Genomic DNA, 24,119 nt, shown 5'->3' with positions numbered 1-24,119 from the left:
TGATAAGAGCTACCATAGGCCAGCGCCGCGGCTCACTAGGCTAATCCTCTGCCTGCGGCGCCGGCACACCGGGTTCTAGTCCTGGTTGGGGCGCCAGATTCTGTCCCAGTTGCTCCTCTTCCAGTCCAGCTCTCTGCTGTGGCCCGGGAGTGCAGTGGAGGATGGCCTAAGTCCTTGGGCCCTGCACCCGCATGGGAGACCAGCAGAAGCACCTGGCTCCTGGCTTCGGATCAGCACGGTATGCAGACTGCAGTGCGCTGGTCACAGCGGCCATTGGGGGATGAACCAACGGCAAAGGAAGACCTTTCTCTGTGTCTGTTTCTCTCACTGTCCACTCTGCCTATAAAAAAAAAAAAAAAAAGGAGCTACCCTTAAGAATTCAGGGAAGTCGTTTAATATCTCTGACCCTCAGTTTTCCTGGTCAAAAAATCCCAGTACTTCCATTCTTGGATTATATGTACTGGTACTAAGTGGTTATTACTTTATGAGCACAAGCAGGAATAGTCTTTAGCTCTCCACACAGAAACTGAATGCATGTTCTTGAGACTATTAATCACTTTAAAATTCCACTCACATCCCTCTGTGATGTTCAATTTGCCTGAGATATTTGGGGATATTATAATCCAGAGAAGTTAAAATCATATGCACTTTGATAATGAACAAGGCATACCTTTGAGATGCTTTATAAATTATGACGAGTCCCTAGAATGGAACTGAAAAAACTAAACTAATACTCTTGATATAGAAACATTCCCACTTAAAAAATATTGTTTTACTTTTCTAGATGTAAAGATATTCAACTGAAATGTGAATTTACTATTCATGTCAAATTAAACTAGTTTATTTGCAGTTCCAAATGAAAGCATATTGCTCCTTATTGAGTTTTTTCCAATTAGGCAATCATTGGTGCAATACAAAAGAGGTAGCCAGAATCACAAGTAAGCAGGCTCCTTAATCCAAAATGATTGTTCACATATTTCCTCTGAATCTCTTTTATACATCTCCCCAAGTCATTGTGCATACAATTTTGTTTTCTGAAGCAGAAACATACATTTAACCTGATTTTACACATGAGATACTGTCAAGTATCTCAGAAAAATTTAAGTGACAATGTTAAGTAAAAATATCAGCTAAAAAATGCTGCACAACACCTTTTGTTAGCTTTGTTAACTAAGCAGGACACGCACTGATTTCATAGAAAAGGAGTTACCAACAAGGAAGAGTTGGTGGTAAAAATGATAATTATAGTACTTATAGTACTCTTTTTTTTATTCGTGTATCGTATTCTGTCAAGGGAATGAACTATGATTTACTAAAGCATAGCTCTTATGTTGGACAGCTTGAGTGCTATCCATTTTTATATAGTATAAATTATATGGGGATAAGCATTGTCAGACATATGGCATTTTAAAATATTTTGTATTATTTCCTTAGGATAGATTCCCAAAATTAGAATTACTAGGTTGGAGGGTATGAACATTTTTATGGCACTTGAAACACACTGCCAAATAAGTTTCAAAAAAGGTTATGTCAGTGTACAATGCCATTATCAATATAGAAGGGTGGCCTTCTCATAATACTGTCAAAAGTACTGGATATTGCACAAGTTTTAGATTTGCAAATCTTATGGGTAAGAATGTCCTACCTCATTGTAATAGATATTTCCTCAAGTTTTTGAGGCAAAATAAGTATTTTGTATATAGTTTAATAACCGTAAATTTCTTACCTGTCCTTTACCTATTATGTTTGATATTTTTATAAGCCTATACAGATTTCCGACATGTACTTATCCTTTTTTATAGTACAGACAATTTTGTCTTGTCGTTTCAGTTTGGTGTATGTGTGTATGTATGTGTATGTGTATAGGAAGGCATATTGAGAATTCAATTTTTGTACCCAAATACATTTTTCTCCTGTGATTTTTTTAATTTGTTACTTTTATGCATAGTATGTGAAAACTTGTGCGTATCTACATCAAGTGCTCAAATCCTTTTGATTTTTCTGAAGAATGACTTAAAAAACATGACATTTGAATTCATTTGTAATTTATTTAAAGGCATTTGAATTTTTAAAGTTTTATTTATTTATTTGAAAGGGCAACAGAAAGAGAGACAGAGAAAGAGAGACAGAGAGACAGAGAGAGAGAGAGAGAGAGAGATGGATAGAGATCTTCTATCCACTGGTTCACTCCCCATATACCAATAGCGGCCAGGGCCAGGACAGGTGGAAACCAGGACCCAGGAACCCAATTCAGATCTCCCATGTGGGTGACAGGGACCCAAGTACTTGGGCCATTACCTGCTGCTTCTTAGGGTGCACTTTAGCAAGATGCTGGATCTGAGGCAGAGCAGTGACTCCCATAGGGGAGCAGGAGCCTCAGTGGACTCTGTGCCACAACACCCACATAGGTGTACCCATACAAAGGTACTTCGAAAAGTTCACATATCCTCATACTATATAAGACATGGTTTTAACTGATCGTTTCCCATATTAGTAACTAGTTATCACAGTATCATTAATTGCACAATCCTCTTTTCTGTGTTTTAGGTGAGGTCTTATTTGTTACCTATTAAATTATCAAATTCTTGGTTGCTTCTCTTTCAGTGATTTATTTGTTCTTGAACCAGAAGTTATTTATGGTTTTATTTAATGTATGGTCTACTCACATTACTTTTTCAGGATTTTAAGAATGGTTTTCCTGATTTTTTTCTTGGACCAAATTTAACATTTTGACATTCTGCTTGAATTTTATCATTCCTTTTAATTTATAGAAGATGTAATTTAAAAAGACTTGTTAAAATAGAATTTAATTTCACCAAATCAATACTTCTTTATTTATTCATAACTTTTCTTCTGTCATTTTAAAAGTAGCACCTACTAATTAAAGAAAATTAGGAAAATATCAATCATAGAGAGAAGAGACTGCAGGACCAGGAAGAGCTATTGCTGCTACTGATACATAACATACTGCTATTATTGGTCTTTTATACAAATATATATACAAATACATGTATAAATATAATTGAATTTTTGGAAACTTTTGTTGTGTTGTCCCAATTTACCATGTTAAGTTGGCATTGTACAGAGATGAACAACCATATTGGTCTAGAGATGTTAAACTTATCATTTCTTTACCTTTGTACATGTATTGTATATTAAATGCACCATATTAAACATGTAAGGTCTTATGTGGGTTTGATTACAGAACTAATAAAGTATTCTCTAAATAACAAAATAAAAGAAGGTTATTCAATCACTCTAAAATGTTAGGCGATGTTTCAAAGTATTTTCCTTTCATACAGTCATCTTTTAAGACTATGGTGCATATTAATCTGATAAATATTTATTGAGCACTTACGTTGTGCTAGATATCTTGCTAGGCTCTGAATTCACAGTGAATAAAATAAACAGAATTCTGCCCTCATTAGCACATTATCATACTTTGTTTTTGTATTTTTGTCTACTCACATGTATTATTTTGATAGCTGCAAATTTCATTGTGTAGGTGAACCACTGTGCAGAATCATTTTCGTGCAGTTGGGTATTTCCAATTTTTCTATGTTATTTTCCTCACATTTAGATACGTTTCCTGAAATGAAGAAATTTGGTCAAAGTGGATGCTACATTCAAGGCCTTTGATAAAATTTCCAAATTGTTTTGATTATTACAATCAGCAATGGTTATAATCACTAAAAGTGTTTTTTCATATTTTGATAGGTATCTCATTTTATCCTTTCTTTGTTAATCAGAAGGCTGACCTTTTTTTTAATGCTAACTATTTCTTTCACAATGTTCCTGTTCATGGCCTTGGTGCCATGTCTAAGGCACAACCCCTTGCCTGGCAAGCTGCAGGTTTTCACGCCTGACGTCACAGAGGCATACCCAGGCATCAAGCAATGCAGAGACCGCTGGAGTCCAGACACACCATACCATGGCTAACACAGCTTTGTAAACGGAGCCTGGGCCACAACATGCCTTCCAGTAAGGCAATCTCATTCTTATGGGTGGAAAGAGAAAACGTTACAGCCAGAGGACAAAAGGATGCAAGAACTGGGTAAGCATCAGAGACAGCCAGACGAAAAGGAAGATGTGAAATGAAGGAATACTGAGGAAAGTTACTGCGGAGAGGAAACAAGAGCATCCTAAAATCAACGAAACAAGTAGTACATATTTTTTCTACATCTATTATGTGTGAGGTATGTAGCCTCACCCCACAATCACTCAATTCAGAAACTTCTTAGGCACCTCAAGTGATATATTTCTGTATGATTCTTGGTTATATCCACACACCTACAAAATGCTGAGACCCACTGAAAGGCTCGGGAGAAAAGCATGTCCCAGACTGGGCAGAGGTAAAGGATTCTGAGATCTGCCTTGGCCGCCAAAAGTGCTTGGTCACATTTGGTGGAAAGGAGGAAGGGGGTTGTGGCAGTATCTGCGGCACACAGCTCTATGTTCCCTTTTGCCTCTGTCTCAGAGCTGGGCATGAGAGGCTGGTGAGATCCAATACCAACAAGGGGTTGGGGGAGAGATCAAATAGCTGGTGTCTGCTCTATGGTACTGTTTTGAGGGTCCTTATGGGAAAATTTTTTATTATGTAGTTTATGCAATAACTTCCATTATCAGATTGTACTCTTCCTGGAGTGTGTGTAAAATGTGCTCCGTAATTTCAACAATAGAAAGTAAAAAGCAGCAACAGCAGAGTGTCAGATTAGAAAGCACGCAGAACTTGGATTTGCTTCCCGTCAAGGTGGCAGTATCACATTGCCTGGGAGGAATCCTTTAAAGAGGGATCCCTTCAGTGAGCTGAGTGAGGGCAGCCAGGCACCCAGCACTGTGTGACAGGCCACCGCCCCCTGACTTTAAGGAGCCATTCACTGTCTTGATTGTGACTTTACCAGTAGGGAAAGCATTATTTATTGAACACCTAGTAAGTTCCAGGTATTTTGCCAAGAGTATTGACTATGTTACTTGCATTGTCCCTGGGCCTGCTGATCCCTCCAGGCCCAGAGCAGCGTAACTTCTTTCCATCCACACCCCAGGACCCATAACTCCAAGCTGAATGAATACTCCCATTACTAATTAATTGACAATTAATAACGCTCCACTCTCACTGTCAACTCCATTAATGCAGCGCTTGTCATTCTGTTGTCTCCTTTTCTGGCTGTCTCACTACACACTGAGCTTGGCAAGAGCATAACCCATGTTTCACTCTAATTTTCCAAGCATTTAGTAGTTGCTAAATATTCTGCCACATGAACGTGAAGTGGAGCTCCATGATTTCACCAGAGACTCACGGCATTTTTGAGCATGGGAGGATTTCTAGAATCTTTGAAACAATCTCCTTTTACATATGAGATGAAGCTGGAACATGTAATTTGCCTGAGGTCACATGAACTTGGTAAATGAGGATTAAAATCCACTTCACTTGCTTTTCAGCTGTTTCTTCTACACTATTTCTTCTATAGAAGATGCCACCAAAACACAGCCAAGTATTTTATTTCCTAATCTCCCAACGCAACCCAAATCATATCAGCAATTGGTGTCCACGCTATTTCTGTGATATTAATGTTCCTAAAATAACTCATTTTTTAAAAATATATTTTAAGATTTATTTATTTAAAAGTCAGTGTTACACAGAGGGAGGGAGGGAGGCAGGGAGAGAGAGAGTGAGGAAGGGGTCTTCCATCTGCTGGTTCACTCTCCAGTTGGCCGCAACAGGATCCTGGCACCAATCTGAAACCAGGAGCCTGGAGCTTCTTCCAGGTCTCCCACACAGGTGCCATCTTCTACTGCTTTTCCAGGCCATAGAAGAGAGCTGGATCAGAAGTGGAGCAACCGGGACTCGAAACTGGTGCTCATATGGGATACCAGCACTATAGGCAGTGGGTTTACCTGCTATGCCATAGCACCAGCCCCCAAAACTCACTTTTTAAAAAAGATTTATTTATTTATTTGAGAGGGAGAGTTACACAGACACAGAAAAATGTCTTCCATCTGTTGGTTCACTCCTTAAATGGCTGCAACTGCAGGAGCTGAGTCAATTGGAAGCCAGGAGCTTGGGGGTTCCTCTGGGTCTCCCACGTGGGTACAGGGGCCCAAGCACTTGGGCCATCTTCCACTGCTTTCCCAGACCACAGCAGAGAGCTGGATTGCAAGAAGGGGAGCCAGGACACTAACCTGGGCTCACAGGGGACTTTGGCGCCACAGGCGGAGGCTTAGCCTACTACACCACAGAATGGACCCAAAAAACTCACTTTTATAACATGTGGTTCTCCTTTACAGCTGCCCATTCCCACACAAAAGTTAAGCCAGAATTCCACATTGGCATCACAAGGCATCAAGTCGGGGGAATCGTCTGCTCCTATTTCCACTCACAAGCCCTTCCTACAAGCACCCTTTGATCTTGCCAAATCTAAATACTTTTGCATACACAGATCCTGTTCTTCATCGACGCAGGAGAACCATTCTTTCAGCTCATTCTGACAGGAATAGTCTTTTTCCTGCTCAACCTGGTGAACTTTAATGATCTGTTCCTCTTCTGGCCTGGGAGGTTTTGGCACAGATGGGAAGACCTGGCTTTAGTCATACAGTAATTGAAGTTTCTGTGCCAGCCCGTGGCAGCTATGAGTCCTCAATACAAGTCATTGAATGGCCGTGTCTTTGGAAAAGTACAGCTATGCAACACAGCTTTTAGAATTGTGAACAATCCTTTACCAAAACTTTTCTATGTGGGCTCATGCAGCCTTCTCTTTCCCTGAGCTCCCGTTCATCTGTTAGGACTTTGCCATTCTTACTCCCCCTGAGGACTCCACATTCTCCCAGCACCCCTGCCCTGGGACACTTGTGGGAGAGGAATCCACAAATTCCTTCGAGGCTCCATCACTGGAACAAGTTCCCAGTAGCTGGAGAAGGCTCCAGCTGCAAACAGGAAGTTTTTGTACTTCTGGCTACTTAGCGCCTGGGGCAAGCACCGCAGTGTCCACCTGCAGACTATGCAAGAAGCGTGGTGAAACAAAACCAACCTCCAATTATGCCCACCTAGAAGCTGGTCTGTGCAGAAGCACGCAGGGCTGCTCTTTCCAGAACTGGTGTCTCCCGTGAAAGGCAGAACGGTCCTGTGGGGAAGTGTCAGGTCTCAGGCACACCCTCTCCCTTCTTCCACTTTTTAACATCTTGAGCGGGACATTTAAAAAACTGCGTTGGATTTTTTAAGTTTTCAAAGCATCCGAAGGGCAGTCCCCTTTGGCAGCGACAGCTGCACGCTGAGAGCCACAAGAGAAGCAGAGGCTGGTCTCCCAGCCTAATGCCTTTCTGCCTCCTTCAACGCCCAGGACCCTACCTTGCCCCTGCCTCTGCTCACAGGAGGGGCAAGACGCAGCTCTCCCCGGTCCGCGAGCCCGGCTCGTCAACACCCATCCATCTCCGGGCTCCCGGAGCAGCAGGGGACTCCCCACCACGCGTCCAGGGCTGGCCTCGGCTACTGAGGACCCGAGGCGCACGGCCGCCCCCGCGCAGGTCCGAGGGATGTAGTCAAGCCCCGGGGAGGCGGGTAGCCCAATGGGCAGCCTCGCCCCGGAGGCGGGCCCAGGCCGGAAGCCACCCCGCGGCACGGCGGCCCCGCGAGACGGCGCTCGCGCCCCCGCCTCCTCCTGCACCGACTCCGCGGCCCAGGGCGGCAGGGGCCAGCCCGCCGGGTCCCCGCCGCGCTCTTTGTCCTGGCCGCGCGCGGGCGAACGCGTGCGCCCCCCCGGGTGAAGGGAGGTGCGGAGAGCGAGCGTGCGGGAGCGCGCGAGAACGGCTCGTGCCCGCCGGCGGCGCGCGCCCCTCCGCCAGGCAAGCAGCGAGCACGCGCGCCGCCGCCGCGCCCGCCCCTCCCCCCGCGCTCGCCTCGGAACTTGCTGACTGCGCGGCCGGGAGGAGCCGAGCCGGGCGGCGGCGGCGGCGGCGGCGGCGGGAGGCCACAGCGCGCGGGGGTCTCCCGCGTCCCCTCCGCCTCGCCGGGAGCTCGCGCCCTCGCCCAGGCGAGCTCCCACCCCCCACTTTTTCCCGAAGGCGCTGGGCGGCGCCACCCTCCGGCCGGAGCCCGGCACTGCACAACCCCCTCCGACTTTCAATGTTCCACACTCCCCGGCCAGAGCCTCCTCGGCTTCTTTTTTTCCCTCCCCCCCCTTTCCCCCCCCCCAGCTGCCTCCATTTCCTTAAGGAAGGGTTTTTTTCTCTCTCCCTCCCCCACACCGTAGCGGCGCGCGAGCGGGCCGGGCGGGCGGCCGAGGTAAGGCGGCGGGGCCGGGGGGCCGCGTGGGGGGCGGCCGGGGCGGCGGCGGCGGTGGGGGAGGGGGCGGGGGCGGGCAGCTTTGTTCGCGCCGGGCGCCCGCGCCGCCGGTGTCCGCGAGCCGCGGCGGGGCCGGCCGGGCCGCTCGCATCACTTGGCGCCCGGCGCGGCGAGCGCTGCCCGCGGCCCCCGCGCGGCCCTCCCCACAAAGGGCCGCGGAGCTGCGTGGCCGCCGCTGCCGCCGCCGCCGCCGCCGGCCCCGGCTCGCCTCGGCGGGCGCGGAAATTTGTTGCACTTCTTGGGGCTTTGTTTGTTTGTTTGTTTTGCCTCTGGGCTTTTTTTCCCCCCCCTCCTCTTCTCATTATTTTGGACAAAATGTCGGTCCGTGATGTAAAAATTGAGCGAGGGACCTTGGTGGCATTGGGAGCTTTGCAGAAGGTGCAGTTTGGATTCTGCTCTTCCCAGGATGGCAGCTCGGTCTTGGCCGGCTGAGTCTTCGCTGCTGGCCGTGGAGGCGGCTGGAGCAGCTCGTTAGTTGATTTTTAAAATTTTTTAAGTGTAGTGTTTGAAGGCTTTACGTGCACAGAGGAGGGGGGGGGGGATCGCCACGTTAAATAAGCATATGGGCGATTAACAGGGTATGTTTTCCTCTCGGGAGGGGAATTTGGTGGCTTTGACCAATGTCAGTGTGTAAATATTTAGACGTTATTAGTGACTTTTTCACATTTTTCAGCGAGATCTGTTATTTACAGCGTGTCATATGTTAAGTTTCCTGGCAGATCTGTCTCATGCCTTCTCAGAAAGTAGACAATTGATAGATTGTCCAAGGGGCTGGGGGAAAAATGTGAGTGGGTTTTCTAACTTGAGTCCGGTCAGTCCCTGCGTGCTGGTGTTGAGAGACACACATCACCTCCCCTGTAACCTTGGTGCACGGTGAGATAAGTGTGAACCCTCCTGGCGCTTTTTCATTAAAATACCATTTTAGGGGTCTCCCAGGAGGAGAGAATGCTGCTGGTTTATTTCCTAGAGCTAACCTTTCCTTCCCCTCCCTCCCTCTCTTCAAAAGTTTTCCAAGAGGTCACTTCACCAAGATGTCCAGTGATAGGCAGAGGTCCGACGATGAGAGCCCCAGCACCAGCAGTGGCAGTTCAGATGCGGACCAGAGAGACCCAGCCGCTCCAGAGCCTGAGGAACAAGAAGAAAGAAAACCTTCTGCCACCCAGCAGAAGAAGAACACCAAACTCTCTAGCAAAACCACTGCTAAGTTATCCACTAGTGCTAAAAGGTAATGTGTAAACCGAGGGGCGAGGGCACCCTCCGGCTGTCTTACAAATGGTCTGCTGCTTCTGTTGGTTTTACACACTACTGATAGTTGAGAAATACTTCACGACCAATTGGATTTGTACCTGAATGAGATGTCATTCTTCAGGAGGTGGTCGGATGAGCGACCTTGCTAGAATTGTACTTTTAAGCAAACTTACTGTGTACTCTGGTAACCTCAGTGAGAACGTCCTTGATTGGAGATTGGACTAGCATTCTGACAGATTAAGGAATTGGCAAGGAGAAATTTGGTGGACCCAGATGAGGTGGTACACAGGGGATGTTTCCTGTTGTGGGTCATACCTTCTATGGTGGAATTGATCAGCAGTGCTCCCCTTTCTGCAGCTGAATGATCAGAAATGATCACGTTGGATGGGAAACTTATAAATCCCAGGCCTTGGCTATGTATTTGAAAGCAGATTGAAAATTATGCCCTGAATCGATTTCACTTTTTCAAACAAGACTTTTACTTCTGCATCAAGGGTATAACTTTTGGTAGTTAAATGGTGGTTACCCCCTTCATCTTGTGAAGGCAAATGCAGTTGAAAAGTAGCCATTTCCATTTCAGGTGTCAGTTGCTAATTGGAAACTTTCATTGTCTTTGAAATTGTCATTGACTCCTCACTCAAACTCCTAGGTGTGCTTGACACACTAATATTCAACAGCAGGAGAAACATATTTTGTTGGGTGTAAGTGAAAGATCATTTGTTTCTTGTTGATTTCTATTTTCTATGAGGGGAAAACACTGCTTCTGTCAGTGAGACTCGGTCGGTAGCAGTAGTGGAGTGCCTTGTGGAACTGTAATTACACGTAAAATGTGTCTGCAGTATTAACCAGCAGTGACATTTTGATTTTTTGTTGTTGTTGACTACAACTAAAAGAAAAAGAAAATGCAAAAGCTGATCAAATAACTGCATTTTATAGTGATTCAGAAATGCTGTTTTTAATGGATATACACCTTTATTATATCAGTAACCAGGTTTTAATAACTTGAGAATATTTTATCAAATGGCTTCAATCTTGGATGTAATTTAAATCTGCAATTTATTGTAGTCTTGGAGAATATATTAAACACATTTTAAGTTTTGAAAGAGTCTTAAATTTGAAGAAAATCAGGGAACTACTTTTTGCCCTGCTTTTAACTCAAGGCTGTATATCTTATCCTCCCCCACACCCCCAAATTCATTACATTTCAGTGCTGTGTCTAAGATCAGGGAAAACAAATGGTTAAATAAGAATGCCAAATAGTCTTTGGAAGTTTTTCACTGGTAAAGATAATTGTACATTTTAAACTTTTTTGGGGACAGATAAAATATTGTCAGAACTATTAATGTATTTCTGCAGTAGCTTGTTCATTTTTACCGCAGTAAAAGTGACTCGAAGTCATTGTCAAATATTCTAGTGCTTTCCCTCCTCCCTTTTTTCTCATTTGCATATAAGCTTGAAAAGAGAATTTCTTTGGTAAAAAGTGTTTTAAAATAGATTTCATAACCTTTCCTGACTGCTAGTGGAAGACTATTTCTCAAATCAGGTGTAAATGACTTACTTATTTACAGTAGCAAGTGAGAAAAAAAGCTGCAAAGTTTCTGTTCAGGGATTTGGGTTATGCCTCTGAGAACAAAGAGGAAGCAGCCATGTTAGCATTACTGAAGGCAAAGCCAGCCTTGCATTTAACTGCATGGTGGTAGAGGGCAGTGTAATTCCCCGGTTATTCTGTAGACTATCTCAAATCCTTTTTGTCTGTTCTCATTTCACTAACAGAATTCAGAAGGAGCTAGCTGAAATAACCCTTGATCCTCCTCCTAATTGTAGGTAAGAAAGGAATTTTGTTTTTATTTCAAATTGTGGAAAAATAGCAAGAGATTAATATATCGTCCTCAGATATGTGTGCAGCAGAAAAGGCTACATTTGCTTCTTAACAGCTTTGCAAGTGCATTCAACAAAAATTATTTAAGGTGAATTATGAAATTGGAATGGGAAAATACTTTTTAGCTTGTGTCTTATGTTGTGGACTTAGGACTGCCGATTTTGTGCTTCTTAGATTAGTATGAGTGGATGGTGCTGATATTTGATCCTGTTGTATTTCTGTAGACTGTTTATTCAGAATCAGGAGTATATTGCAGAAACTTCTAAAATTTTATTTAACTTTAAAGTTACTGCTTGTGTGAAATTTGAATTGACCTGCCAAATTTAGAAATTGCTGAATGTGGTGTTACAAAATGTAAATGCAATAGTTGTTTCTGTTTGATTTATTCTGTAACTTGCCTTAAGGACAAATTTTATGTGCTAAGTTAATGGTTTTAGTTGTTTCTAGAGAATGCATTGTTGGAATTATTTACATTTTAAGCAAATGTCCTGATTACTGGGGAAAAATTTTAGTAAGCAGTAAATGAATTGGAATTAAAGAATTCATTTCAGTGGAACTCAGAAATAATTTAGATTATTGGTATAAAATGCATTGAAAGTAGCTGGTTGATAATTTTTTCCCAATGTATATATTTTTTCATTTCATGTTACATAGTGCTCTTTTTTAACAATGACTGCATTAATCAAATTTGGAATACAGTATTATAGGTAATTTGCATATGGAGATGTGTCCAAGAATGACAGTGGCTGCTAGAAATCAGGGAGTGTAACTAGTTTGGAATGAAAATGTTTTAAGTGTCCAACCTGCGTTTTTGCTACAGGTTGTATTCACTTGTGATGATCAGATCTGTCTCTGAAGTCTACTTTAGATATAATAGGGTATAATCCAGTTGCTTCTTACTGTGTTTGTTAACTAGATCCTCAGCTAAGGTAATCTGATCCTGATTTATCCAGTGAATTAGCAGTTTTGCTTATATTTGTAATCACAATAATTTCAGTTCAAGAAGGAAACGTAAATGTTACCAGGTTTAAACAGAAAGTGGTATGTCAGATCTCAGAAGTGCTGTGCTTTACCGTAATGTAGTCACTAGCCACATCTGGCTGTTGACCACTTTAGTTGTGGCTAGTCCATGACATGTGCTATAAGTCTGAAATACACATCAGATTTTGAAAAGTTAATACAGGAAAAAAAATGTAAAATATTTTTTGAAAACCTATTACATGCTTAGATGGTAATGTTTGGGATATGTTTGGCTATATTTTATTGAGTTGTTTTTTTTTTACCATTTTAATGTGGTTATCAGAAAATTTAAAATTACGAATGTGGCTTGCATTATATTTCTGTTGAACAACACGGCTTTGGAGAGTAAGCAAATCAAAGTATTTCCTTCCAGCCTTCTAAATGATATGTCAAATGTGCAGCCGTTTAGGAAGGTCATGTTAAATTTGCTCCTTGGAAGAAACACTTGCAGAGTGTATTCTGATATTTCTCAATATTAAAGATATAAAGATATATCAGTTCAAAACTCTTAAATGTTTTAAAATTTCATGTAAGATCAGATATTCTTAAAGATTTCTGTTGACTTTCTGCCAAGAAAGCAAACTGGTAAAAAGGTGTGTATCTGGAGAGCTCAGTTAGTAGGTAGATATGTGTTGAGTGCCCCCTGAGCAGTAGCCTGGTGTTGCAGTGGCTAAAGAAGTCTGCTTTATATGTTTAACTCAGAAATGGTTCCACAAGGTCACTGGAGATTATTTTAGAAATAAGAATGTGTGAGATAAAAAGTTTTCCTTGTCTTCTATTTTTCTCTTCGTATACCAGATTTCATTCACCTCCATGAAAGAGTGTTTCACAGTTAATAATGAGACTAGCAAAATAGCAAAACTTCGGGCTTGCTTGGGCACAGTAATATGGAATCTCTTCTTTCTTTGTCACAAACCAATAATGATTTTCAGCTGTTGTAGATCACATCTTTCATTTCACTCTCAGGTTCTTTTAATATAGGAGTTTCTTTGGCTTTGTAATTAAAAAAATGAAGCATAATAAATAAGTCTTAGTAGAAAATAAGAAATGTTGTCTGTTACTACTTTGGGGACAGTCTACTTCCATATGCCTCATGTGTAGCATATCCAAATATTCTGTATGTCTTCAGATTCTTTGGGTGGAAGAAGGCCTAGTCATTGACCTTGAAGAGAAATTTGGAAGATTATGTGTTTACTGGAGGCATTTTTGAGTTTTGACAGATAAGTCTGCATTTGTTGTAGTTTTGCCCTCATGTCAGGTCTCTGGCAGATAGTAGTGTTAACGTTCTTTTAATTCACAGATGCATAAATAGAATTTTCACTTTATGATGATTATATGGCTTAAATTTATTTATGCTATAATTAAAAATATGATTCTATATTCATAAATCCTAAAATGTGTGAACTCATATTGTCTGAGCTCTATGAAACTTAATAATTCCAACTTTTCATGTGTAGTTATTTAATCAGAATTCCATTATGGTTTTGAATTTGATTTTTACAAGCTTGTCAATGTGCATGACAGATTTAATGTTTCCTTGGGGAAGAAATGTAAAGTATACATTCAGGAAAAAGTTGAATGAAATATAAGAAAGCTCAACAAAACCAAAGTTCTTCAGACTAGGGAAATTTCTCTTAAATATCTTCCTTTAGTATATTTTAAAATTGTTATATAGTTGTATCTAATATATAATATCTATCCAGAGTTATCTTAGGATAGATTTAATTGTTGAATTAAGTGTATGGTTTTAAATATGGTGGAATATATTTTGAGAGTACTGATTTTTTTCCCCTCATTGTGTAGGAGGTTGATAAAGATGTTATTTCCAGTGATCTGCTGGGCCATGGGTGAGAGCACCCTAAATATAGGAATACAGTATTTTTTGGGTTAAATTTATACTCTACATACTGTATTGTAGATGAAGATACAAATAAATAATAACACCAGTGAGAGTGAAGGAAAGTTGTTTTATAGGCATTTCCCTGTTTTGAGAGAACATTGTCAATTTGACTTACTTATGCATTATTAGAACATTTATATTCCATGTTTCCCAAAGGTATCCTTGCACTCTCATAGTTACCACTTATATAGTTGAAGTGTAGAAAGGTACTGGGCTTCTAACTTACCCTAAATGTCTTTCCATATATGAAAAAGTACAAATACACTCTTAAAATACTCTTTAATATGTTTAGATTGAATTTATGTTAAAATAGATGCTTAAGGGTTTATGTAAATTTTTGGTTGTGGGAAAGGCCTTATTGGCATAGGTGTGAGCTGGGTTAATAGTATTAATAATATGTTGACTAGCAGGGCCTGATCAGGTATAATACTTGCACATTTTGCTAACTTCTTAAAAAAAAATCACAAAAAGAAACTGTTAAATTCTAACCAGAGGTTTGCAAGGCTTAGGTGGCTCATAAGCGTAATTGTCTGAGGATGAACTCTGCCTCCTTCTGAGGGTTGCCCCCACCTTCTGTCGTTTTATAGGATATGCTTGGATTTTGCTACTTAAGGGGTGATCTGCAGACCAGCAGCTTGTGGGTGAGAGTGTTAGATATGCAGAATGTTGCTTCCCCCTAATATACAAGTACTGAATCAGAACCTAATTTTAACAAGATTCTCAGCTTCATTGTACATACAGCAAGGTTTGAAAGGCACTGGTAGTGCAGCAAGACTGCCTGGGTTCAGATCCATGCTCTGCTGCTTGCTGGTACCCTAGCTACCTTAGATAATTTGAATATTTTTGTCTCTCAGTTCCCTCAGCTATAAAATGGGGATTTAGAAGATCTCCCCTTAATAGGGTTGTTGTGAGGATTAAATGAATTACTATGTTTAAAGTTTTGTAACAGTATAAATTGGGTCACTAAAGTGGCCACAGCATGAAGTAAAAGTAGAAGAATCAGTTTAGCAGCATGCCATCACTCTTGCTGGCATTTTCTCCAGTGCATCAACATCCCTTTATCAGAATAATTCCATCTTAATCAGTTCATCACCTAATTATTGAGTACATATCAAGTAGTTTTTTTAATGTTGATAAAATAAGTTTCTTGGAACTTGAGGGAAAAGGAAAATAAAACTTAAAAAGATTGGTCATAGCTGGACAAAATACTATATCCCTTTTGAAGGAATATGCATAAGATAAATGATACTTAATTCAATAGAGAATGTTATGACTATCCAGTATATCATAATAAAAACATTTTTAGGTAGGAGGTAGCTATCATTTTCTCTTTTTAAAAATATTCCATTATAAGAATTTGTGATTACTAAGAAAGGAATTATGTAAATATTTGTAAAATTCAGATTCTGAATGATACAGTTTACCAGTTGCTTAAATGGAGCATCCTTGTGTCTGTGATCTAAAGGTTTTTAGGGCTTTTTTTTTTCTTTATTTGAAAAGCAAAGAGACAGCAATTTCTCATTCATTGGTTCATTCCCCAGATTTCCTCAATAGTTGTGGCTGTGCCAGGCTAAAGCCAGGAGCCCAGAACTTCATCCCAGTCTCCCATGTGGGTGGCAGGGACCTAAGTACTTGAGCCATCATCTGCTGCCTTTCAGGTTATGCGTTAGCAAGAAACTGGAGTTGAGAGCAGAGGGATTGGAACCCAGGTGCTTTGATAGGAGATGTGTGTCTTCTAAATGGTGTCTTGACTGCTGCACAAAATGCTTGCCCATCATAGATCTTGAAAGATATTCTTAGCTGGCTTAGGAAGTCAGGTAATATTATGGAATTAACATGTGATATCTCCTTAGTTTTGTTGGTTGCTTACACAGTACTTAATTTTAAGCCCTCCCACATATAGCTAGCTTGCTTTTTATTTTTTACTTACATATTCATTTGTTTTATTGTTTTACTTACATTGGATAACATGAAGGCACTTTAATTTATAAAACAAAGTTGTCTGAATAATTATGTAGTCCTTTTATTTTTAACTCTTCAAAAAAATTCTGGAGTCCTGTTTATGTAAAATTTTGATATTAATTGGAAGCTTGAATTTTAAACAGATACAGAACTACTCTGACTGAACATTTTGTTTTGTTTTGTCTTTTGAGTTATTTATTTAAAAGTCAGGATTACAATGAGAGAGGGAGAGACAAGAGCAAGATCTCCCTTCTGCTGGTTCACTCCCCAGATGGCCATAATAGCAGGGACTGGCCCACAGTAAAGCAAGGAGCTTCTTCCAGATCTCCTGTGTGGGTGCAGGAGCCCAAGGACTTGAGCCATTCTATGCTGCTCTCCCAGGAGCATTAGTAGGGAGCCGAATTGGAAATGGAATAGCCGGGACTTAAACTGGTACCCATTTGAGATGCTGGCACTACAGAAGGCAGCTCAGTGCCATAGCTCTGGCCCTTGAAAGTGTGTTTTATCCCATGGTGCTTTGGTTATCTGCTGATGGATTAGTTTTATTGTTAGTTATATTATTTATTAATAAATTTAATTTTGGCATACACCTAAAAAATTATGATAATTTTCTAGTGACTTGGGCATTACTGAGAATTTTAAGTTGTGAATGATCAAAGCAGATTAATTTTTTTAAAGGGTTATTTATTTATTTTGAAAGCGTTACGGAGAGGGAGAGACAGAGAGAGATCTTTCCTTTGCTGGTTCACTCCCCAGATGACTACAATAGCCATTGCTGGGCCATGTCAAAGCCAAGAGCCAGGAGTTTCATCCAGGCCTACCATGTAGGTTGCAGGTGCCCAAACACCTGGGCCATCCTCTGCTGCTTTTCTCAGGCCATTACCAGGGAGCTGAATCAGAAGTGGAGCAACCAGACACCAACCTGCACCTGTATGAGATGCCAGTATTGCTGGTGGAGGCTTTACTCACTGTGCCACAACACTAGCACCTGATATTTTATTTTTCATTAAGCTAATAGTTACTTCAACACAGCTGTAATACAGTAGGTTGGTAATTACTTGTGTACCTTCTGCAAGTTGAGTGTATTGTGTAGGAAGAGATTGTCTTATTCATTTGTGTCTCTTGCTTCACCTGCTACTTTGCATGTGAAGATTTGCTAAATTAATAAACAGAAATTTCAAGCAAATCATTCATTTATTAAATATTATTAAATTATCATTATTAAATACTCCATCTATTCTTGACCTAAAAAATTTTTTTTAAACTTAAGGGCAGAGAGATAACTCTTTTTTTTTTTAAAGATTTTATTGATTTTATTTGAGAGGTAGAGTTACAGACAGTGAGAGGGAGAGAGAGAGAGAGGTCCTCCTTCCACTGGTTCACTCCCCAGATGGCCGCCATGGCCGACACCGCGCCGATCCGAAGCCAGGAGCCAGGTCCTTTTTCCTGGTCTCCCATGCAGGTGCAGGGGTCCAAGGACTTGGACCACCTTCCACCTGCTTTCCCAGGCCATAGCAGAGAGCTGGACTGGAAGAGGGGTAGCCAGGACAAGAATCGGCACCCATGTAGGATGCCGGTGCCGCAGGCAGAGGATTAACCTGTGCCATGGCGCTGGCCCTGAGAGATAACTATTTCATCCATTGGTTTGCTCCCCAAAAAACTGTAGTATCTGGGCTGGACCAGGATGAAGTAAGGAGCTTAGGACTCATTCTGGGTCTCCTTCTGGGTGGCAGGGACTCAAGTACTTGAACCATCACCTGCTGGCTCCCCGGGTACATAAAAGTGGGAAGCTGAGATCAGGAGCAGAGCTGTGACTCACCCAGGCATTCTGATATGGGATGTGGGAATCCCAAAGGGTATCTTAATTTATGTGTGAAATCCCTGCCCCTGTTTCTTTATACTGCTAAATACCCTACAGTGCATAGGACAGCTATCCACATCATAATTGGGATATTTAATATGATTAGTTAAAGATTATTTAGCTAATATTTTTATTTACTTATAAAAGGAATTGATCACAATATTCCTAATTATTTTCCCCATATGTGAATACTGGTGTGGCAGAGGGATTCAATACTGTTTTGTGACTTAAAACATTTTTCAAAGGAATGACTAATTGAAAACAATATTCTTACTCCCAGAAAGGCTACATTTTAATAGAGACCTATTAAGTTCAGTGCAGATAATGTAATTAGAAAATAATGTATGATTTTAAAGCGGTTATGTGGTTATTTTGCATTTACATGCTGCAAACTGCTGTCTACCCTTTCTGTAGGTGACCAGTTGATCCCGTCTTCACTCCTTGAGTTGCTTAAGAACAAATGGAAATGTTAGTTATCAGGAAAACCAGCAAGTCTTGTTTATAGTGTAAGGGCATTCAGATTGAGAATGGAGAACTTGATCTTTTTTCTTCTTCCTTCCTACATAAAAACATAATGAAAAGCACTTACAGATTTAGAAAAATAGTGATTTTTCTACTGCTTGTGAGAGGGAAGTAAGTATACGTAGACATTTTATTAGAATCCAGGTGAACCATTTTTAAACTTTAGATCTTTTGCATCTATCTTTCTTTTTTAAGATTCATTTATTTATTTTAAAGTCAGAGTTACACAGAGAGAAGGAGAGGCAGAGAGAGAGAGAGAGAAAGAGAGAGGTCTTCCATCCATTGGTTCACTCCCCAATTGGCCTTAACGGCCGGAGCGGTGCTGATTGTGAGCCAGGAGCTTCTTCCTGGTCTCCCATGCAGGTGCAAGGACCCAAGGCCTTGGGCCATCTTCTGCTGCTTTCCCAGACCATAGCCGAGAGCTGAATCAGAAGTGGAGCACTTGAACCAGTGCCCATATGGGATGCCGGCGCCTCTGTGGCTTTACCCGCTATGTCACAGCGCCAGCCCCTGCATTTATCTTTAATCTTTTCTTTTTACGTGTCAGCAGGGGCAGATTTTGTGTCTCACTCTACCACCAGCCTAGGGGACAATTGGCAATGCTTGGAGACTTTTTTGCTTTTCATAACTAGGGCAGTAGGCAGGTATACTGCTAAATACCCTACAGTGCATAGGACAGCTACCCACATCAAAGGATTATCCAGACCAAAATGTCAGTATTACAGAGATTGAATTGTTTGGTAGTTTGCTTTTGACTCTTTTCCTGTTTTCCTGGAGAAGCTTGATAACTACAATCACTTTCCTCAGAGCTGGTGTCTCTATCTGCTGGTACTCCATGCTATAAGTTTTATGTAGGTGTGTTCTTATGTGAAACTATAGGAATGACTGTTGAAAGTATCTGCTAAATTAAGGTCTTTTGAGGCCTGAAACGTTTACAGCAATATTTTTATTTCTTTTAGGTCTTCTGCCAGTTAATTATAGCCCTGTATGATCTTGCTTTAGGCTGGTTGTACCTATTGTATTCTAATAGGACTATTGAAATAATATCAAGAAGATACACATTTGTAAAATCATCGGCATTCAGTTTTACATTGATTGTATTTCACACAGATTAGAAAGCTGTGCTCTTTGATTTTTATTTTCATCATTAGGACATTCTGTTGTCATAAGTCCACCATCTCTTATTCTAAACCTTTGAGATCAGATTGTTTCAAAATACAAGTTTTTAGATTCTAATAAGGTAATAGTGCGTTTGTTGTATGTTATGTTATAGCCAAAGCAGCACTCCATAAACAAGCATGTTGATATTTCTTCACAAAAATGTATAACTATTAATTATAAGTGGGATAAATAGGAACTATAGTTTCAAGTCAGTTCAAATTTGATGTTCCTACCAGATTATTTTGCACTATCCTGATTAAAAGCCTTTGATTTTTTGATTTGTTTGTTTTTAGAACTTTAGGAATTCCAGCATTATAGAAAAGCTGTTAAGGCACTGTACTACTTTTATTATAGTGGCAGTGGCTACAACTGCTGCTTATGTAGAAAGGATGTTTTATAATATCGCTTTGCTTTCATTTCATTTTTTTTTTTAAGATTTATTTATTTATTTGAAAGGCAGAGTTAAAGAGAGGCAGAGAGAGAGAGGTCTTCCATCTGCTGGTTCACTCCCCAACTGGCCACAACGGCCAGAGTCGCGCTGATCCGAAGCCAGGTGCCAGGATCTTCTTCCGAATCTCTCACGTGGGTGCAGGGGCCCAAGGACTTGAGCCATCTTCTATTGCTTTCCCAGGCCATAGCAGAGAGCTGGATCAGAAGTGGAGCAGTGGGACTCGAACTGTCGCCCATATGGGATACTGGCTCTGCAGGTGGAGGCTTTACCTGCTATGTCACAGCGCTGGCCCCGCTTTGCTTTCATTTTTACCTGTTTCCTAATAGCTGATCTCAGTATCTCAGTTGTTACTTTTAGGTATTTGCTTTTTTTGTGCTTAACTAGAGAAAAAGGTTAGATTTTTTTTTTTTTTTAGTAAAGATTTTTTTTTTTTTAATTTATTTGAAAGAGTGACAGAGGTGGAGATATAGAAAGAGATCTTTCGCTTGCCAGTTCAGCCCCCAAATAGTTTCAGTGACTTCCACTTGGAAGCCAGGAACCTGGAACTCTGTCTGGATCTCCCATTATTGGTGGCAGGGACTCAGAAATTGGAAAATATTTTGTTGCCTTGCCAGGCGCGTTAGCAGGGAGGTAGATCAGAAGTGGAACAGCTGGAGCTTGAATCCATGCTCTGACATGGGATTATGCTGCATTGCAGTCAGCAGCTTAACCTGCTGCACTACAGTGCCAGCTCTAAGTTTAAACTCTAAATGTTAGAGGTCTTCCCTCTTTATCTATATATGTATGTATAGCATTTAAAACATATATGTATGTTTTAAAATTTAACAGTTTTTAACATTTTGCCACATTCACTTCATATGTAGACATTATATACATATATACAGTTTTTCTCTTGAAAACATATACTAATATCATAAAGTGAGGGATTTGTGATAACGATCATAGTCTGATGAAAGAAGGGTGTGTTGTTATATAAAAGATATGCTTCAATGAAGCAGTAACTAGAGAGAGTATAAAAATTGGGAGGAGCGTCTTTCTCTTAGGTGAAACAATATCAGTTTCTTTTTGAGTTATTCTGTATGAATTGGGTAATTTTTCCACTTTGCTTCCAAATACTGTCTTTTAAACATTCTGTTTATTCTGGACATGCAGAATTACACACAAAGGAAGCTAGCTTTCAGTATGGACTTGCCACTTTTATATATGTATTTTGTTTTACACTTAAGTGCAATTAGGTTGTAAAAGGAAACATTAAACAAATTTAAAGGGCATAGTGGCTCAACATATAAAGGTTGATTTCTCCTTCATAGGAAATACACTGTGGTCCAGAGAATCTCCTTGGTAGCTCTTCCATGTGTTGATTTGGGTCTTGCATCTTGCAGCTGTGCTGTTTGGAACCTGTATTCAGACAGGACAGTTGGAGGATTTTAAGTGCTTTAGTCTGAAAATAAGGCATGGATTAGTCATATGGCCTCAACTAACTGTTAGAGGACTGAAAAATGTGAAATATGTGGAATATATGGGTCTTCCCTTAGAAATCAGTTTCTTTACTACATAGGCTATATTTTTGCTTGAGTGGGTGACTCACTTCAGAAGAGTAAAGAGGAAATAATTGAGTACTATTAGCCTGGCACTGTACTATGTTCCCCAGAATAGTAAACTAGTAATACATTATTTTGTTTAGTTAACAGTTACAAAACTAATATCATTGTTCTTAGATTTCAAAACTGAATCTGAGAGTTATTTAGAAACTTGCCAGATGTCACATATATAGTGCTTATACATGACAGATCCAAGGCATTCCAGGCTTGCCTTAGACATGAGTATCAGTGTTTTTGCTTTTACTTAGTACTGTTTGGAAAACCTGGTAAAAGCATTCAGTTGATTGGTGCATGCTTAGTGTAATCCTGTCCCACTTGTTTGCTTGTCTCTTTTTTTTTTTTTTTTTATTATTATTTTTTTGACAGGCAGAGTGGACAGTGAGAGAGAGAGACAGAGAGAAAGGTCTTCCTTTTGTCGTTGGTTCACCCTCCAATGGCCGCCGCGGCTGGCGCACCGCGCTGATTCAATGGCAGGAACCAGGTGCTTCTCCTGGTCTCCCATGGAGTGCAGGGTGCAGGGCCCACGCACTTGGGCCATCCTCCACTGCACTCCCTGGCCATAGCAGAGAGCTGGCCTGGAAGAGGAGCAACCGGGAAAGAATCTGGCGCCCCAACCGGGACTAGAACCCGGTGTGCCGGCGCCGCAAGGCGGAGGATTAGCCAAGTGAGCCGCGGCGTCGGCCTTGCTTGTCTCTTGACGGGTCTAAAACTCTTGCTCCAGCATTTTAGTATCTGGAAGGTAAGGTCTAGGCTGTGAGTTATGGGGAGGAGAGTTCCTTTCTCTGGCTTGGGTGTATGCTAACACTTCTTAGGTTCTTACTTTTTAAATTATCATTCAGAAGCAGAACATTCCACAAGTTGCCAGCTCTTTTACATTGGTGTCTTTCCTTGTAAGGAAGGAGGACAGGGATTACATATGACATCATAGAAAAGCCAAATCTTTGTTTTCTGTCTTGTAGTGCTTTGTGTCTGGCCTTTTTTTTTTTTTTTTTTTTTTTTTTTTGGCAAAGGAGTAACTTCTAAATCTACCTCTTTTTTATTTTGGGTATTGTGAAGCAGACCATGTGTATGAATGGAGTTGGAAAAATCTCTCTATAGATAAGAATTAATTTGGCTTTATATTAGGTCCCTCTTATTTTTATCTTTTGATAAAGTTTTTATAGATCTTGCATTTTTTCCTAAACTTAGAAAATGTATACGCAAATTATTCCCAGAAACTGATATGGGACTTTGTGCTTATTTCTACCCAATGAATCTCTTTGGAAGGAGGAGGAGCTTGGGCCTTAGCAAAACAGACCTAGTGTTCTGTGATCTGGCAGGTTTATAAAGTCCATTTTGGATTGATGAAACTGATGTTTTATCACTCAGATATGTGCCTTGTGGCTTGTCTAAATGCAGTAATTAATGTTAAATTCTAAAGCTTTGCCTCTGTGGACATTTCATCAGTTTTATAAGGCTGTATAGCAAAGAGCAGAAACTTGTTTTTGATATGATGATTAATGTTAAGAGAGTACACAATGAAGATCAGATTTTCAGAGTTATTAAATTAAACAAATTTTTAAAAAATCCCTGCTCCTTCTACAAGTATTTGGTCTTTAGTGTACGTAATACTAGTTTTAGGATTATTGGTAACAAATAAAACTTCGAGTGGAATTGTAGTTTTTCATCATTCATTCTTTGTCTGAAGTTTAGTCTGCCTCTGTGGGAAGAATTTGGACCAGTTATATCATTCTGAAGTTTGTTTAATGTTTCAGTGTCCCAGAGCAAATATACTTTGTCATTCTGTTTAGCTTCTAGCTTGTCTGGGGAAAAATAAAGACATCTCTAGTCAGAAATTGCTTTTGGGAGTATAACTCCACATCTCTGGTCAGTGAAAGGCCTGGGGAAACATGAATTTTGTTACTGTTTTATTTTCCTTTACTTATAAATCATCGTGATGACCCTCCCTTCACACATAGGCATCTCCATTTTTTAAACACTATTCATTCCCATTTTGAAGTTGATTTTTTGTAGTTAGTTTTGGCCTTTATCATCTTACAGGTCGCTTATAAATGAATCACTTTTTCACATTAAATTTTAGTAGGTCAAGAATCCATTTCTTCAGGGTCCCCAAGAGAATTGATCTGAGAAGGTTGTGGTTACTTTTTTTTTTTTTTTTATGGCTTCCTATTGCTTTCTG

The 24,119-nt window shown here is 40.7% G+C and overlaps 2 protein-coding genes across 7 annotated transcripts in view; one reads left to right on the top strand and one right to left on the bottom strand.

Moving 5' to 3' along the window:
* Positions 1-3,353: 3,353 nt before the first annotated feature.
* On the bottom strand, positions 3,354-8,637 carry LOC127491522 (translation initiation factor IF-2). Its single transcript, XM_070069875.1, has 3 exons — positions 8,239-8,637; positions 7,042-8,162; positions 3,354-3,589 (listed from the first exon to the last, which is right to left on the bottom strand). Exons 1-2 carry the CDS (start codon positions 8,635-8,637, stop codon positions 7,212-7,214), a joined length of 1,350 nt encoding a protein of 449 aa, XP_069925976.1. The 3' UTR covers positions 3,354-3,589; positions 7,042-7,211.
* Positions 7,758-24,119, top strand: part of UBE2E3 (ubiquitin conjugating enzyme E2 E3) — a 111,638-nt gene continuing 95,276 nt past the window's right edge. Inside the window, exons 1-3 of one of the 6 annotated variants that reach the window (XM_070070507.1) lie at positions 7,758-7,836; positions 9,342-9,560; positions 11,357-11,407. In XM_070070507.1, the coding sequence (XP_069926608.1) occupies positions 9,367-9,560; positions 11,357-11,407 (245 nt within the window). In that variant the 5' untranslated portion in view covers positions 7,758-7,836; positions 9,342-9,366. Of the gene's footprint in view, positions 7,837-7,924; positions 8,276-8,342; positions 8,914-9,341; positions 9,561-11,356; positions 11,408-24,119 lie in introns of those variants that run through there. The other 5 variants (XM_051848383.2, XM_070070506.1, XM_070070508.1 and 2 more) reach the window with 5 other exon arrangements.

The sequence above is a fragment of the Oryctolagus cuniculus genome, chromosome 3, assembly GCF_964237555.1.
Source record: "Oryctolagus cuniculus chromosome 3, mOryCun1.1, whole genome shotgun sequence".
NCBI classification, from domain to species: Eukaryota; Metazoa; Chordata; class Mammalia; order Lagomorpha; family Leporidae; genus Oryctolagus; species Oryctolagus cuniculus.
Note: the sequence above shows the minus strand (reverse complement) of the source record. Positions and strands in the feature narration are given on the sequence as shown.

What these genes read in the sequence shown, in the direction of transcription:
- LOC127491522 (XM_070069875.1), bottom strand. Translation starts at nt 8,637, where the DNA reads ATGAGAAGAGGAGGGGGGGGAAAAAAAGCCCAGAGGCAAAACAAACAA. An exon ending in CCCGCTCGCGCGCCGCTACG is followed by an intron (nt 8,163 to 8,238) that starts GTGTGGGGGAGG and finishes AAGGGGGGGGAG; the next exon opens with GGAAAAAAAGAAGCCGAGGA.